Source organism: Oryctolagus cuniculus, chromosome 3 (genome assembly GCF_964237555.1).
Source record: "Oryctolagus cuniculus chromosome 3, mOryCun1.1, whole genome shotgun sequence".
NCBI lineage: Eukaryota > Metazoa > Chordata > Mammalia > Lagomorpha > Leporidae > Oryctolagus > Oryctolagus cuniculus.
In genome coordinates this window covers 138760655-138778621 of record NC_091434.1, presented here as the reverse complement: position 1 = coordinate 138778621, position 17967 = coordinate 138760655, and the positions used below count along the sequence as shown (strand labels likewise).

Here is a 17967-nt window from a genome sequence, read left to right as displayed (position 1 = left end):
CAGGTGGTTTTCGCTTCTCTCGAGTCTGCAGACATTCCTCATCCAGGGAACGAGGTAGGGAGCCGAGCCAGGCCCAGAAGCGACCGGTCAGAAATCAGCGAGAGAGAAGTGTCCAGGTGCCACCTAGTGGACTTGGCCGTCTTTCACCCGCGCCACCTCCGTCCTCAGCACCATGGCAGCGGCGGCCACTCCTTGTCCATCCCCCCACCCCTCGCACTCTTTCCGGGGAGGGGCGGTGTCAGCAATTTACTGGACCGAAGGCGTGGGGGCCCGGGCCGGGCAGAACAGGGACGCGGTACTGTGGAGATAGTGGCCTGGATGTTGGACGTCCCTCTCGTGCCTGGGCTGAGCAGCTCCTTGTGCCTGTCCGTGGAGAACGCAAAAGTCCGCACCCTCCAGGTCGGCGCCCCCGGGGCAAGCCGGCCTCCGGGCAGAAGCCTGGACTGGACGGTGCTGATGGCGGCGCCTCTCAGGCTCGGCGGGCTGAGCCGGCACTTCTCATGGCTCGGGTGATGGTGGCCGCTCCCAGGTCACTGAGCTTGGGTGAGCACGTGCACATCGGGCTCCACGTTGCCCGGTTGGTCACTGACTTCCACGACCATCTCGGGCTTCTGCGTGTTCACGTCCTTGCAGGTGGCTGCCACTGTGCGCCTGCGCAGGCTCGGGTGGGGGGTGGGGGGGTGGACGTCTGTCCGGCAGGTGCAGCCTGGGTGGGGTCGCACACTAGCCTCAGCTGAGGTCCTCAGGAGGCACCGATGCTGAGGTGCCAGGCCAGAGCCCTGACATGAACTTCGTGGCTTGGACACTGCAGGATTTGTTATTGCTCTTTTGACAGGTTTATAGAGATATAATTAACATTTAACAAACTGCACATTAAAAAAAAAAGTGTACTGTTTTTGGGGGCTGGCCTTTGGCTCCGTGGTGAGGATGCCCCCTGGAACTCTATCCCATATTAGAGAGACTGGCTCCGAGTCTCTCTCCTGACTCCAGCTTCCTGCTAATGTGCACCCTGGGAGGTAGTGGGCGATGGCTGGGTCCCTGTTACTTCTGTGGGAGACCTGGACTGAGTTCCTGTCTCCCAACTTCAACTTGGCCCAGCCCTGGTCATTGTGGGCATTTGGGGAGTGAGCCAGCAGATGAGAGCTGTCTCTCTGCCTCTCAAATAAACAAATTAATAAAGAGTCAACTCTCTTAATCCCTCGCGGGTTCTGTGAATTGAGTGTTAGCAGCCTCTTTGCTCTGTGCATTACAAAATAAATACTTTCTTCCACCACCCACCCCGGAGTCTGGGATTGGCTTGCTGTGTGCAGGATCACTGCACCTAGGTTTTGGCGTGCTACATGCATTCAAGTAAACATGAAATATACATGGTTTTTAGAATGAAAAAGTCCCAGCATGTCAACGGAACCAAATGCTTATGCACCCCAAGATTACAAAATCTCTCCTGGGAGAATTCCCCTATGAAGAAAATTGCTTTTAAGGCCATCCCATGCCAGAGAGGAGTACACAGCTTTTCACTATACTTAATTATATTTGACTACTTTCAAGTTTTCTGATCCTGTAGCCATCCAGTCTTTTTTCTTTTTTTTAATTTATTTATTTAAGGGGGGTGGAGAGGGGGAGAGAGAGAGCGAGCGAGCGAGCGAGAGATAGTGCATTCCCATTAGTTGGATCACTCCCCAAATGCTCAAAATGGCCATGGTTGGGCCAGGGCTGAAGCTGAGAGGAACTCAACCCAGGTCTTCCAAGCGGGTAGCAGAAGAAACTGAATTACCTGAGCCATCATTGCTGCCTCCAGGGGTTAGCAGGAAGCTGGAGTCAGGTGCCAGAGCTGGGTATCAAATCCAGGTACTCCAGTTTGGACTCTGAGTATCCCTAGTAACGTAGTAATGTCTTTTTTTTTTTTTTTTTTAATTTTTTAGGTTTATTTTATTTGAGAGGCAGAGTTAGAAAGAAAGTGGGGGAGAAACAGAGAGAGATGTCTTCCATCTGCTGGTTCATTCCCCAAATGGCCACAACAGCTGGGGCTGGGCCACCGTAAAACTGGGGGCCAGGAGTTTCATTCGGGTCTCCCACGTGGGTGGCAGGGGCCCGAGCACTTAGACCATCCTCTGCTGCTTTCCCAGGCACATTAGCATGGAGCTGGATTGGAAGTGGGGCAGCCAGGATAGAACCAGTGCCCATATGGGTTGCCAGCACTGCAGGTGGCAGCTTAACCCACTAGGCACTTGTTCCTATCCAGTCTTTTTAAGCTGCAAAGTCCAGAGCCAGTTACATACTCTGGCTGTCATGAAGGTAATCAGGGTACTTCACAGATGTTATAGGAAAATAGATTTAAGGATGAGAGTTTAAGCCAGCAGTTGAGACCCAGTGCCCTGCATCAGAGTGCTTAGGTTCCAGATCCAGCTTTGCTCCCCACTTGCTGCTAATGCAGACCGGGAGGGCAGCGGCGATGGCTCAGGTAGTTGGGTCCCTGCCCTCCCCCACATGGAAGATGTGGATTGAGTTCCCCGTTCTCAGCTGTGGTCAAAGCCTGACCCTCGCCCAGCCCTAGTTGTTGTGGGCATCTGGGGAGTGAACCAATAGGTGGGAGCTCACTTTCTCTCTCATCTCTCTTCTATCAAATAGATAAAAGTGGAATTAAAAAGTGGAATTAAATAAGCTTATTTTGGTGCAAACATTGGTTTGAAATTTTGAAATCCATTTATAGGTTTCTCATAACCTGCATTTCACATGTACTTTGGGGATGATCCCTCATATTTACGGATTCAGGCTTCCTGATGTTATCTAAGTTTTAAGAAAAATAAAGCAATACATGAAGGCCGGTGCCGTGGCTCACTAGGCTAATCCTCTACCTTGCGGTGCCGGCATACCGGGTTCTAGTCCCGGTCGGGGCACCGGATTCTGTCCCGGTTGCCCCCCTTCCAGGCCAGCTCTCTGCTGTGGCCTGGGAGTGCAGTGGAGGATGACCCAAGTGCTTGGGCCCGGCACCCGATGGGAGACCAGGAGAAGTACCTGGCTCCTGCCATCGGATCAGCGCAGTGCACGGGCCGTGGCGGCCATTGGAGGGTGAACCAACGGCAAAGGAAGACCTTTCTCTCTGTCTCTCTCTCACTGTCCACTCTGCCTGTCAAAAAAAAAAAAAAAAAAAAAAAAAAAAAAGGCAATACATGCGAATTGTATCATATTAGAGTTCCTCATGTTTCATGCCCCCCTTCACTCCCACCCTGTGATAACTTTCTCTGCTGGTATCCTTCTACCTGAACCTCTCGGTGTCTCATTTAATGTCTCCGGAAAATAGGGGTGTGTGTTTGATGCCACGGTTAAGATGCCACTTGAGGGGCCTGCGCTGTGGTGTAGTGGGTTAAGCCGCCGTCTACAGCACATGCATCCCATATGGGCGCTGGTTCCTGTCCCAGCTGCTCCACTTCTGATCCAGCTCCCTGCTAATGTGCCTGGGAAAGCAGCAGAAGATGGCCCAAGTGCTTGCACTTTTGTAGATATTCCTTTCTATTCCTCTCTCTCTGTAACTCTGATTTCAAATAAAGAGACCAATCTGTTAAAAAAAAAAAAAAAAAGACGCCATTCGAGACATCTACACCTCATCTCAGAGTTTCTTTCTTTTTATAAAAATTATTTATTTGAAAATCAGAGTTACAGAGATAGAGATCTTGCATCTACTGGTTCACTCCCAAGGTCTGGCCAGGTTTAAGCCAGGAGTCTGAAGCTTCCTCTGGGTCTCCCACAGGGGTGCCAGGGGCCCAAGCACTTGGGCCATCCTCCACTTCTTTTCCCAGGCCATTAGCAGGAAGCTGGATCAGAAGTGGAGCAGCCGGGGCACAAACTGGCACCCACATGGGATGCTGGCACTGCAGGCAGCAGCTTTACCTCCTATACTACAATGCAGGCCCCGTGTGTGAGTTTCCGAATTGGATTCCTGGCTCCACCCCTGACTCCAGTTTCCTTGTAATGTGTTCTCTGGAAGGCAGAAGGTGATGGTTCAAGTAGTTGGACCTGTGCCTCCATGTGGGAGACCTTGACTGGATTCCTGGCTTCTGGCTTTGGCCTGGCTCTGTCCCAGCTGTTACAGGAGTTTGGAGAAAAAACCAGTGGATGGGAGTTCTCTCTCTCTCTCTCTCCCTCTCCCTCTCCCTCTCCCTCTCCCTCTCCCTCTCCCTCTCCCTCCCTCTGTGTGTGTGTGTGTGTGTGTGTGTGTCTTTTTCTCTTTGTCTCTCTGCTCTTTAAAGTGAATAAAGGCCGGCGCCGCGGCTCACTAGGCTAATCCTCCGCCTAGCGGCGCCGGCACACCGGGTTCTAGTCCCGGTCGGGGCGCCGGATTCTGTCCCGGTTGCCCCTCTTCCAGGCCAGCCCTCTGCTGTGGCCAGGGAGTGCAGTGGAGGATGGCCCAGGTGCTTGGGCCCTGCACCCCATGGGAGACTAGGAAAAGCACCTGGCTCCTGGCTCCTGCCATCGGATCAGCGCGGTGCGCCGGCCGCAGCGCGCCGGCCGCGGCGGCCATTGGAGGGTGAACCAACGGCAAAAGGAAGACCTTTCTCTCTGTCTCTCTCTCTCACTGTCCACTCTGCCTGACAAAAAAAAAAAAAAAAAAAAAAAAAAAATAAAGTGAATAAAAACCGTGAAATACAACAGTTAATTTCTCCAGCAGGTAACCATAACTGGAGCCTAGGGAGGGGGGAGGAGCCACTTGGTATTACGTTGGGGTGGGAGTGGAGGGGGCGGGGTTTTGGCAGGTCCAGTGCCCCCGGGGGAGACTTTCACCCCTGCCCGCTTGCTTCACCCCTCCCCTGTGGTACTGCCTGCCTCTGGGAGACAGGGCGGGGGAAAAGGGGCTTCTCATCAGTATTCACCTTGGAAACTCTCTTCTTTCTGCTAAGACAATTATCTCAAGTCTGCCACGCACCTTCTGCGTGTGCGCATGTGCTTCGGAGTGCACGCGGCAGGATGAATGTGATAGCTGCACAGTCTGATTAACGATTTCACAAATGATCAGATCCATTTAACAAGTTCCCAGGTCAAGATCCAGAACATTCCAGCACTCCAGGAACCGCCCTTCTGCCCCCCAAAGGCAACAGCGATTACGAATCCAATCGGTCCCTTTGTATTCACAGGCTGCTCATTCACCAAGGTTCCTTTGAAAGCCAATTCATTCATTAAAATGTTCTACAAGGCTGGGCTCGATGTGGAGCTGGCAGGAGCATCCCACAAACACCTGAAGATGAGCGCGGGCCTGGAGCTGCCCTCTCTGGGTGTCCCCAACAGCAGGTCAGCCAATTCTCCTCTCAGTATCGGGGATCCGATCCAAATCAAAACTTCCCCAGTTTATTGATCTGGAGAGAGGGAACGGACTCATAAAACTTGAAACCAAAAACGTGCATCTGATTTCTTTCCAATAGAGAAGGCAGCCCCTGAATCCCAATTATTTTCCCTCTCATTCTCTTTGCTGCCATGGGGCTCTGCCTTTGTCCTAATGCAGTACTGCACTAGAAGTGTTACCGTCTGCCCTCTCCCAGCTCGGTCTCTGAAATGCTCAGAGCCACTGAGAACATCCAGGGGATGGGAGGAGATTGTGGTGATGAGATGGGCGAGGCAGCAGCCCAACCCACTGTGCCACAGTGCAGACCCCATGCCTGCTTTCATTAAAAATTCAGGGACAGGGCCCGGTGCTGTGGCACGGTGGGTTAAAGCCCTTGCCTGGGGTGCCGGCATCCTATATGGCTGCCAGTTCTGGTCCAGGCTGCTCCTCTTCTGATCCAGCTCTCTGCTGTGGCCTGGGAGGGCAGTGGAGGATGGCCCAAGTCCTTGGGCTCCTGCACCCACATGGGAGACCTGGAGGAGGCTCCTGGCTCCTGGCTTCGGATCGGCACCACTCTGGCTTTTGTGGCCATCTGGAGAGTGAACCAGCAGATGGAAGACCTCTCTCTCTGTCTCTGCCTCTCTCTGTAACTCTTTCAAATAAATAAAATAAATCTTGAAAAAAAAAAAAAAAGTCAGGGACATGGTGGTGGGCGTTGCTGTTGTTGTGGCTCAGTGGTTAAGATGCTGCTTGAGGGGCCGGTGCTGTGGTGTAGCAGGTAAAGCCGCCACCTGCAGTGCTGCCATCCCATGTGGGTGCTGGTTCGAGTCCCAGCTGCTCCACTTCTGATCCAGCTCTCTGCTATGGCCAGGGAAAGCAGAGGAAGATGGCCCAAGTGCTTGGGCCCCTGCACCCACGTGAGACATGCAGAAGCAGCTCCAGGCTCCTTGCTTCTGATGGAGCAAGGCCGTTGCAGCCATTTGGGGAGTGAACCAGCAGATGGAAGACCTCTCTCTCTGCCTCTCAAATAAGTCATTTATTTATTTAATTTACATTTATTTATTTATTTATTTTTTAAAGATGCTGCTTGGAACACCAGCATCCCGTATCAGAGTGCCCAGGTTTGAGTCCTGGCCCCGCTTGCAGTCTAGCCTCCTGTTGATGTGCACCCTGGGAGGCAGGAGATGATGAGTCAGGTGTTTGTGCCACTCATGTAGGAGACCCAGATGGAGTCCTGAGTCCCTCACTTTGGCCTGGTCCAGTCCTGAGCATTTGGGGAATAAACCAGTGGGTGTAAGATCTCTCTCTCTCTCTCTCCCTCTCGCTCTCCTGCACTGTCTCTCTCCCTTATTGCAGTGTCTGTGTTCAAGTCCCAGCTCTGCTTTTGATCCAGCTTCCTGCTAGTGCTCACACTGGGAGGCAGCAGGGGATGGCTCACGTGCTTGGGTCCCTGCAATCCATGTGGGAGAGCCAGGTGGCATTCCAAATTCCTGGCTTTGGCCTAACCCAGGCTCAACGGTTGGTATTTGGGAGGGAAACCAGCAGGTGGGAGATGTCTCCCTGTTGACACTACCTCTCTGCCTTTCAAATAAATGAAAATAAACAGGCAACATTAAAAAAAAATTCATGACATATGTGAAGGCCAAAGGGAAACTTCAGAAAAGTTCCACTTCTTTATTAAATTAAGGAAAGCTTCCCAATATTAATGACATCTCATCTGATCTGTGGTGCAATGTGGGCAGCTCATTTTTTTTTAAATATTTGTTTATTTATTTGAAAGTCAGAGTTACACACAGAGAGAAGGAGAGGCAGAGAGAGAGAGAGGCAGAGAGAGAGAGAGAGAGAGATGTTCCATCCACTGGTTCACTCCCAATTGGCCGCAATGGCCAGAGTTGCACCGATCTGAAGCCAGGAAGCAGGAGCTTCTTCTGGGTCTCCCACGTGAGTGCAGGGGCCCAAGGATTTGGGTCATCTTCTACTGCTTTCCCAGGCCTCAGCAGAGAGCTGGATCGGAAGTGCAGCAGCCGGGATTTAAACCGGCATCCATCTGGGATGCCGGCACTGGAGGCATCAGCTTTACCTGCTATGCCACATTGCCGGCCTCAAGGGCAGCTTTTTTTTTTTTTTTTTTTTTGGTTTAAGATTTATGATTTATGTATTTATTTTAAGGTGGGAGGATGGGGGCAGCAGTGCGGGGGTGGGAGGGGAGGGAGGGAGGGAGAGAGAGAGAGAGGGAGAGAGACCTTCTAACTGCTGGTTTATTATATAATGACCACAAGGCCAGGGCTGGTCCAGGCCGAAGCCAGGAGCCTGGAACCATACCCAGGTCTCCCACACAGGTGCAGGGACCCACACAATTGGGCCATCCGCTGCTGCTTCCCCAGGTGCATGAAGAGGGAGCTGGGTTGGAAGGGGAGCAGCTGGGGCTTGAACTGGAGGCCTGAAGGGCAGGTGGCAGCCTGGCTCAGCACACCAGCCCTGCAAGCCTGTGGAGGCTAAACGTTTACTCCCTTGGTGCCTCATTAACTCCTCTGTGACTCGGTTTTCTCACCTGTGGAAGAGGTTCCTTAAGATCGCTGCTGGGTCTCCCGCAGATCCTCTGAGTCTTTGGTTTTGATGGAGCCTCAGAGTGGTGGGTTTGGAACATACAGGTCCCTTTGCCAGTGGAGTCAGAAGTCTCCTGGGCCAGTGCAGTGAGGGGCACCAGTCACCAACCCACCACCCAGAGGACTGACAGACACAGGAAGGTGGTGGCGCTGGAAGTGTCACACTGATTTGAGACTGTGGACAATCCGGTTTTACATTTAGTCTGTGTTGTCTGCCACGCGCCACGGCTCAAATCCGCTGCCTCCCTTTTCCGTTCTGCACTGCAGTGGAAATGTCCACTTGGGCCTGAGGCAAATGAAGACAAATGTGCCTCCATCAGCCTGGGAGCTCTGGCTGCAAGTGGCCTTGTCTCGCTCTTGGACATCTCCAGCCAGGCCCCAAGGCCATCTTTGCTGGGATCCATCTTCGATCACGAATCCCAAATGTCCTCTCAACACGGTCGGGCAGCCCAGTTTCTTTAGTAACTGTTTAATTCTGTAGTCTTCTCCAACTGGTCCCGAGCTCCCCTGCACATCCATTTTGCCTCCTGGCCGAGAAGATGGAAGCCATCATTTAGGGATTCCCTTGTCTTCCCAGCATTGACTCTGCAGGCTAACTTCACACCCATTCCACATACCTCCTCCTGCAGGGCTGACAGCTCCCTCTTGTCTTCTCAAGGATCTATTTCCCTCTCTCTCTCTTGTCCTTTCTCTCTCCCCCCTCCCACTTTCCACCTCTCTGAATTCCCATTTCTTGCTTCTTCAACCTTCCCTACTCCTGAACAGGAAACTCCTAATAAGACACATCCAAGCCCTAACCCCTAGGACCTGCAAGGGTGACCTCAATTGAGAAAAAACAAAAAAAGGGAATTTGCAGATGTAATAAGCATTACTGGATGAGATGATCCAGGATTTAGGGTGCATATTAAGTCCAAAGACAGGTGTCCTCATAAGAGAAAGGGAGTGGGAGACTGGAGACCCAGGAAAACCACAGGAGGGCAGGCCAGGAAAAGGAGACAGGGACTGGAGTGATGTGTCTCCAGGCTAAGGAACACCAGGGGTTGCGAGCAGTCACCCAAAACAGGAAGGGGCAGGTGAGGATTCCCTGTAGAGGCGTTTAGGGGAGTGCCACCTGCTGGATTTTGGACTTCTGGTCTCCAGGACAATGAAGGAACAAACCTATGTTGTTTGAAGTCACCTAGGCAACCAGGAGTCATCGATGAGCTCCCACAGCTTGAAAAACCAGGCTCACTACCATCTCCTTTCGCTTTGCATCACCATTGGGTTCAGTTGGCTGCTCCTCCCTTCAGCCAGCCAGCCAGCCGTGGTTTTGACTTCCTGGATGTGCGTAACTTTCTCTTGGATTCTCTTTTCTGTGAATGCTGCATCTTAGGGTCCCTTGCCAGCTTTCTGCTTCTACCCAACCTGTCCCTTTGCATTCTCTCCTCTGATCACAACCGTGCCTGTGGCCCTACAGAGCACCTGCATCCTCTTGAATCCAAAACTGGTATCTTCAGCTCATTCCTGCTGGTAGCTTCCGCCATGTGTACACATCCACCATGCGTACATACTGTGTGTGGGCACCATGACTTCTTGACAGAGCAGCTCACACATTTCATAGTAATCGCCTAGGTGAGCAAACATAGATGGGCCAAGTAGACCTTTTTTGGGCATACTTTTATTTGATTTATTTATTTATTTAAACAGGCAGAGTGGACAGTGAGAGAGAGAGAGAGAGAGAGAGAAAGGTCTTCCTTTGCCATTGGTTCACCCTCCAATGGCCGCCGCAGCCAGCGCACTGCCGCTGGTGCACCGCGCTGATCCAAAGCCAGGAGCCAGGTGCTTATCCTGGTCTCCCATGGGGTGCAGGACCCAAGCACTTGGGCCATCCTCCACTGCACTCCCGGGCCACAGCAGAGAGCTGGCCTGGAAGAGGGGCAACTGGGACAGAATCCGGCGCCCTGACTGGGACTAGAACCTGGTGCTTAGTGCCGGCGCCGCTAGGCAGAGGATTAGCCTATTGAGCCGTGGAGCCAGCTATTTGATTTATTTTTAAGCTCAATTTATCCCCAGGCCACAACATTTTGTTTCTTCAGTTTGTTCTGTGCAACTTCCTCCATTGGCTTAGAAACAACTATTATTATTTTTTTTAAGTAAGGAATCATCTCTGTGTGGCACAGGAGCTCACACATGTGTTGATCTGAGCATGAACTCTTTAAATATAGTGGACATCTTGGGTGCTTTATTCACTTGGACGTGTGCAACAGGCACAGAGTCAACATTGAGCCCTGCATTTTTCAGCATGTGCATCAAAAATGCTGCATTCTTTTTGGGCCACTAACCCAGTGTTCAGCCCCACCGTTTGGCCAGGCCTCATCTCCCAACTCCACCACTGATAGGACAGAATGGCTCACACTGCTTTTTTGATGGGACGTCTTTCAGAAGCTTGGTGGCTTATTGGCTATGCATGCCCTTGATGGCCTGGGCAGTTTCCCTCATGTTCTTAAAGTGAGCGTGAAGATTTGAACATCTTGGTTTGCATAGTTTTGTGGGGTTTTCTGGTCCAAATGAACACTGAATCCTTTTCAGAGATCATCTCAGGCAGTGTATGTAAAGAGCTTCCAGATGGAACTTCTGATCACCCAGCCCTCTTCCTACAAGCCTCCTGTTCTTCCTTTGGTTTTCCTCATCTGAAGAAAGGACACCCCCACGCAACACAACTGTTCTACTAGCAACCCGGGGGCCAGTCTTTCCCAAAACAGGTCTTGCCAATCGGACCTCTGAAATACCTCTTGAACCTATTAATTTCTCTTGACGGCTACCATCATCATTCTGGGACTGCACCGACTGTATCGGTCAGCTTTTTGGGACTATGATGAAATACCCGAGGTAACTTACATTATAGAGAAAAGGTTGAGTTAGCTCACAATGTTGGAGGTTCAAGTCCCAGAGCGGACAGCCAGGTTGTTGGGGGTGGTGTTGGCAACAGTCAAGTGTGCACAGAAGGACTTCGTGGTGACCCAGGAAGCAGAGAGTGGGTGAGTCAGAACTCAGGCTTTTTTCATAGTCTTCAGTGACCCAGACCCCACATCCTAAAGGTCCCACCACCTCCCAACAGCACCACCATGGGGACAAAGCCCTTCACATGTATGCCTTTGGGAATGCAACGTCAAACAAATATCCCGAACCACAACACTAACATTATTTCTTATCAGGTGTCTTACAGCCCCTCCTGATTCTCCACGCAGCAGCAAGGGTGCTCTCTTAACAGATCAGACCATGGCATATCCCGACATACAGCCCTTCCAAAGATGCCCCATCGAATGTAGCACAAAATTCAAACTCTGTGGTGCCTTTTGCAGCCTTGTTGCTACCTTCTGTCCATCTCTCTGCCCCTGCTCTGTCCCCATCCTTCAAGATTCAAGAATTCACAAAGTTTTTGCTATGTGTGATAATCTCCCCCTTTTAAATAAATGTCTCATAGTTTCATCTTTCTGCATATTTTTAAAAGATTTATTTATTTGAAAGGCAGAGTGACAGAAAGAGAGGGACAGACAGACAGACACGAATCTGCTGGTTCACTCCCTGAATGCTTGCAACCACTGGGGCAAGGCCAGGCTGAAGCCAGGAGCCAGGAACTCCATCAGTGTCTCCCACGTGGGTGACAGGGACCCAACTACCTGGGCCATCTTCTGCTGCCTTTCCAAGTGCATTAACAACAAGCAGAGGTGGGACTCAATCCCAGGCACTTTGATACGGGAGGCAGGTGTCCCAAGCGGCTGTATAACCTGCCGTGTCACAATGCCCGCCCTGCCTGTGGTCACTTTAGACTGGATACCCTGGCTGCCTCCTCTGGTCCCGTCTGACATCACCATTTTTGTTCACAGAACTTGATTCTTGGCACCACAGCATCTGCCAGCATCTGTGACCACACATTCCCTGGTGTGCGTCTACTTGCTCTCCTTGTTTACTGGGTTGCTTCCACGGCTGGGGCCGTGTCCGCTTTTCCTCACTGAGCACAGAGCACCCAGCTCAGGTGCAGGCCAGAGGACGTGCTATAAATATCTGCTGAATGGAGCCAGTGTTCTCTTCTACTCCTGCCTCAAATGTTTTGTTCTAGCACGGGCGCTCTTCCTTGGAGAACCCCGTCACCCAAAAGGAAAAAAAAAATCTCAAACTGAAATTTTAGGAAAAGCCAAAGACTTCATTTTACAAACATATAAATTATTTTATTTACAAAGCCATGTTACAAAAAAAATACAATCACTCACTGGAGAATATTTCCAGGCCTGGTGCTGTACCATGGCAGTATCAATAGATACGTGTTTTGTTCTTTCCTCTGAAAACCGTGAGCTGTAGAGTTCACTATTTACACCTACTGCAGAGTTTGTTCTGCGTAACGATAGCACAGGCATGGAATGCATCCTATCTGATAGTGCGAGGGAGGGAGACGCGTAGTGTTACAGAAGGCGCGCCGCAGAAAACAAACCCACTCCACGGGGTGGCGTCTGCTTAGGGTGATCGGACATGCTTTCTTCAAAATTCTTCTGGAGAAGCTTCTAAAATCGAGGGTAGGGAAAGGACAAATGAGCAGGTGCAAATTCTTGGCTGTGTGACAACAGTTATTTAATCTACCCCATGACGGACCAGCTACGTAAAACCCACAGAGTTTCCGTTAAAGTGCCATGGGCCGACAGCATAACAAAATATAAGGTGTCAATAGAAAATTTCTTTTGTTTCCTTTTTCAAAACAAGAGTTCACTGAGAATCAGCAATAATAGAATATGCTGTATAAACTATTCTCTACAAAGGTCGATCCGAGTTATTTACAATTGGTACGTCGATACAAAAGAAGGCATACAAGTTATCCAGGTCGCTTGTTTTTGTTTTATGGCTGACAGGTCTACGCGCTGCGTGATGCTTAACAGCCAGAGCTTTCGGGCCTTGGCGGCTGGCGACAAGACATCAGGAGCTCTTCAGGCAAGACGGGGGTGTGCGCAGTCAGGGGGCCCGGCGGGGCAGACCGAGCACCGAGCACCCAGCACCCAGGCGCGCGCCACGGAAGAACACCGAAGACCTCCCCCTCGGACCGCTTTTTCGCGGTCTGGTCCGGTCGAACTCCGAGAAATCAAACCCAAAGAACACCTCAGCTCTGCGTTCTGTTTCCAAGCCGCAAGTCTTCAGTCCATCGCCGTAACGTAAACATGGGGTGGGTGGCAAAGGAGGAAGTACGGCGGGGTGGGGGGAGGGAGGGTTTCCCTTTTTGTTCGGTTTTCCAGAAATGTCCTCACCTTGGTCAGAGCCCGTCTCTCAGCGGTGTGAGCAGCGTTCGGTGGGGAGCCTCTCGAGTCCAGCTTCCCAGGCGAGACGTGGAGAGGAAGATGTTGGAACCCACTGACCCGCCCCGGGAGTCCCTGTCCGGGCATTTTTCGCAGAAGCAGCCGCTTCGTCGTGCCACCTTGTACCCCCTCTCTGAGTGCAAGAGTTTGTAGATCAGCGGGTTCTGTTGCTGAGATTTTGTTTTGTTTTGTTTTTTACTCCTGAAAGTTTTTCCAACTCAAAATAAATTATAAAAAACAAGACTTCTAAAACCAAACGAGACAAAAGTTGTGCAAAAAATAACAAAGATATGTACATACTTTTCAGTCTGAAGAAATGTACAATAAAAACATAATTCAAAGAACGTTTTTAAAAATAGAAACATTGCTTAAACTTTCCTAAGTTTCATATTGTTTCTGAAACTATTCTGGTCAGTTAGCTCTGCAATATAGTAAAACATAAATTATTACAAAATTAACACTATAAAAATTTACTTTAAGAATATCTTCTAAATTTTTTTCCAAAGGGTCTAACCTTGTTTATAATTTCTTAAACATTTATAAGTCTTAAAATCTGCCTTAAGTTTTTTTTTTAAGAAGAAAAAGTAACATTCATCCCTTCAGTTTGTAGTCTTTTCCTTTTTTCCCCCAAGACATAAATAAACCAGCATCTAAGTGCACTTTTAACACTGTAGAAATAAAAATGAAATCATCTGAACTCATGTCCTGGTGTTTGATAGCAACTCCTGATTTTAAAAACATCTTCATTTCATATTAAAAAGGTTTGAAATCCTCTAAGAAACACTGTCAGTGCAATTCCACGGAGGCAAAGCACTCCATCTGCCTCGAGTCTTTGCGGATTCAGATTGTGTGGTGAAGCTTAGCAGTAGTCTCATCTTTGGGCTGGGGGAGGGGACAGAAAGAGAATCTTCTGGGTGCGGATGAGGCCTGTGCCCAGCAAGGCCACGAGCAGTGCACTCACGTGGGACCTGAGGCTGGGGCAAACCCTCCCAGCATCCCTGCTGTGTCTCGGGCTAGGAGCCTACATGGCTGGCGCAGAACACCTAGTTGCTACCGTGATCTCCCAACCTGGTTACCACTGCCTGCCAGAGCTTATGGTATTGCTGGTTCTTTTCAAAACTCCAGTGTGATCAGTTCTACAGCTACGGGGCTCCAATGTTCCTGGCTCTTCCAAGTGGTTCCTTCTGGGACGGCTGGTTCTGAGTCGGCGCACCTGGCAGTGCAGGGGGCGTGGGGAGGACAGCAAATGCTAGCACTGATTTTCCCAAGGGGTTCAACACATTAACCACCCCCCAGAAGCCTGGACAGCTGCTGGAAGGCCGTTAGCAGCAGTGGTCCCCAGGGAGTGGCTGCCTGGTATCCCCCTCTCTCTCCGGCTCACTCAGCTCCGCACCCCGGGATGGATTCTGCAGAGTGGACTCCTAACACAGGTATCCAGTTCTCACCGTCTTTGGTGGGTTATGGTCCCCTACCTCTCATGCTCTGCTTCCTGCCACCCTCCTAGGCCACTGCAGCCCCTGTCCCTGACCCAGCTGCTTAGCTGGAAGTGACATTGGATAAACCACACCATTAAATGGCCGGTTCTCTATGCTGCCCCCAGCACTGGGCTCCAGCCATGGTGGGCTGCAGAAACCTGATGAGAGCACCCTACCCCTCCCCTGCTCTCAGCTCCCCAGCGTGCTGTCTGGAGGGACCTGTGGACAGCCAGCTCCCTCTGAAGAGCAGCGGGGACTCAGGGAGTGGCAGGTGGAGGCTGGAAGGGAAGGGGTGGGAGAGGACCAGGAAGCAAAGCGTTCTGCAGGTGCTAAAGTTCAAGAGCTTTAGATGGAGCAGGCCCGGAAGTGACACTCTGCCACGCCTGCCGTCCGGGCTGCAGCAAAACAACGGGGTGCCATAGCAGCATCAGGAGCTGGGGAGGGACTCCCACATGTGGAAGATGTATACGCGTGGTAAACGGAAGGAAAGACAACGGAAACAAAACACTGGCATTGTTTGCTGCAAGTATCAGATTCACGGTCTCTTGCCTTTTTCTTTGAAAATAAAAATTGGTTAATTTTTCAAAAATTTAGGAGAAGAAAGGCCAGAGCCACAGGCAGGGCACGGGAAAACAGCTTCTCTCCCACGGCTCAGTCCCCTCCCCCTCCTCCCGCCTCGGCCTCCCGAGGCACGACCAGGAAGCCTGGAAGTGGTTTGGAAGTGGCTTCGCAGTCTTGTTATGGAAGAGTCCTTATCCTGCCAGGTCTGTTTGTGTTCTTCTAGGAAAGAAAAGAAAATCTGTCTCAAAACCACACATTTGCGGGGACCCACGCGCGTTCCAGGCCGCGGCCCCGCCTTCTCCTCTGGGGCAGGAAAGGTGACGCCCCACACCTGTGTACAGCTTTGACAAGCGAGGGGAGTGACTCCACACATGCCGTGTCAGGTGGTCACAGAGAGCCCAGCCCCCAATGCAGTGGAGATTCATGGCGACGGGGATGAGCGACATCTTTTTTGTTTTTCTCTATTAGTTCACCTATTCCCATGCAGCTGGTAGATGAGACAGTGAGTTATTTAAGGAAGAAGCACCGATTTGGGGTGCACATGGAGGCTTTGCAGATCTGGATTCTGGGCTCAAGTTACTAAGTTAGCTCCTTAGTCCAGCCATCTTCATCTATCACAAGGGTGTGACAATCTTGTCCCCCACAGGGCTGCTAACAGGTTTAAATGTATGCGACAAATATAAAGGACTCAACAAGTGGCCGCTAGTGTTGTTACTGTATTTGTCAGGGCTGACCCGGCATTTTGGGTTTGCCGGAGGTGCGCCTGGAGCTATACGTGCGCCATGCTTGGTAAGGGCAAGAGGCCTGGTAGGCACAGGCCAACTGCCTGAGCATGGACCTGCCTCCCTCCCCGCCTCAGCTTCCATGATGGACTACAGTTGCCCAGGGGTGATAAGGGCCTTAGTGACGCAGAACACTGGGGAGACACCCCTGGCTCTGGGCATACAAAAACTTTTTTTTTTTTTTTTTTTTTTGCCATAGTTTTTGCCCAGGCTCTAGCCCAAGATTTGTGGAAAAATCCCAAAGGGTAAAATGCAGATGGAACAATTGCTATTTGATGTCTACAAAACGTAAGGCACATTGAAGACAGCGGAACAACACAGCTAACATAAGGGTACTTTGAGAAGTTCATGGAAGATGAGACTCAAGGGTAGGTTTTTCTAGCAACCTTCTGAAGTGCCCTAGTGTGTGTGTGTGCACACGTGTGTATGTATCTGCCAGTCATGTATCAGTCACAGCCCTACCTCCCGTGCTCCCCCAGACACACCCGCTCCACTGGAGCAAATCATTTGTCATTGGGTTTACCCAGTGATGACTCCCATGTCTCAAGTTCAAAAACCTGCCAAGTCTACCCTGCGTTATCCCCACCACACAGCGGAACCCAAGCAGTAGCTCCAGCTTCCGGAGGCCTTTGAGGAAAACATGGATGGACACTCGCCCTGGGCCACGTGCTTTAGACAACAGCATCTGATTTCATTTCACAACAGCCTTAGGAGGTCGGTATTCAGTTCACCATCTGGCAGATGAAAAACCCGAGGGTCAGAGAAGTAGCCTGCCTAGGATCACACAGCTGGTCATAACCACAATAGCTCACACTACGTGTTTGTTCCATATCAAGCATTTTCCAGAGGCTTTGAGTGAATGAAAGTGATTTTATCCTCACAAAAGCCATACGCGGGAGGGCCATTGTGAGCCTCACTTTATAGAGGAGGAAATGGGAGAGCACAGAGAAGTTAGGGAACTTGTCCAAGGGCACACAGCTCGTGAGTGCAAGGTGCAGACTAGGACGCCAGCCAGCTGTGCTCTCTCCTGCAGGTGAGACTTGACCCAGGGCCTGTCCCTAATACCCACGCTCCTTCCGCTCTGCTGACGACTCTGGAGCCGTGTCCCTTGGTCACTTACCGGTCGGCTGTGTCCTGGGCTGGATATGCTCGAAGGGCTGGACTGTGACAAAGCTAGGCTGCTATTTTTCCCAACCTGAAAGACACCAGCGAAGCCTTGCTCAGACACTGGTGCCAGCGTAGGCCAGGCCCACCGACAGCCTGTGCGGCATGCCTCACTCCCTCGCGGCGCTTCGGAACTGGCGTTTCCATCTTAGATCACGGAGAGAATGCACACGTTCCGGAGCGTGCCTCCAGGATGCCGCTCTCCTTCCCCAAGGATGAGCGGAAGGGCGGGGGACTCCCAACTCTGCCCGTTCCAGACGTGAGGATGAAGGCATCTGGTCCCAAGCCAGGTCCCTCCTGGGAGCACTGGGGCTCGGCTTTCGCCACTGCGGCCCACGGGTCACACAAGCTCACTTGCCTCGGACCCGCGGTCCCAGACCCATCTCGCTGCTAGCCCAGACTCCCTGGGACCAGCTGTGGATCCCACACCTGGATCTTCTTCTGGGTCCGCTTTCCCGGCCAGGAGACACAGTGGTGACACAGCAGTGCTGGGCTTCCCCTTAAGGGCAGGGCAGGGCAGGAGGATGTGCCTGAGCTGGGGTCCCCAGAAGGCAGCACAGGGCATGTGACGGCGGTGGCTGGGCTCTTCCCCTTCCTCTGAGACTGTGCTAGGCACGCACTGGGCTGGCTCCCCATGGGTGGATACCAGGCACTACCCCCGCCGTCCCCATCGCGTCTGCCTTTGGCCCATCAGCAGCTCACCCTGCACATTGACCCACCTTGGCATACTGACACGTGCAGGGCATT

At 51.5% G+C, this 17967-nt stretch overlaps 1 protein-coding gene across 25 annotated transcripts in view; it reads right to left on the bottom strand.

Moving 5' to 3' along the window:
* Positions 1-12106: 12106 nt before the first annotated feature.
* The window catches only part of ATXN7L1 (ataxin 7 like 1), a 283217-nt gene continuing 277356 nt past the window's right edge, over positions 12107-17967 (bottom strand). For 14 of the 25 annotated variants that reach the window (XR_007920483.2, XR_007920486.2, XM_051848829.2 and 11 more), the window contains 2 exons: positions 17177-17251; positions 12107-15493 (listed from right to left, as the gene is read on the bottom strand). Coding sequence is in view for 19 of the 25 variants with exons in the window: in XM_051848829.2 (XP_051704789.1) it covers positions 15452-15493; positions 17177-17251 (117 nt within the window). In the remaining 6 variants the exon portion in view is untranslated. Of the gene's footprint in view, positions 16791-17176; positions 17252-17967 lie in introns of those variants that run through there. The other 11 variants (XR_007920484.2, XM_051848828.2, XM_051848833.2 and 8 more) reach the window with 5 other exon arrangements.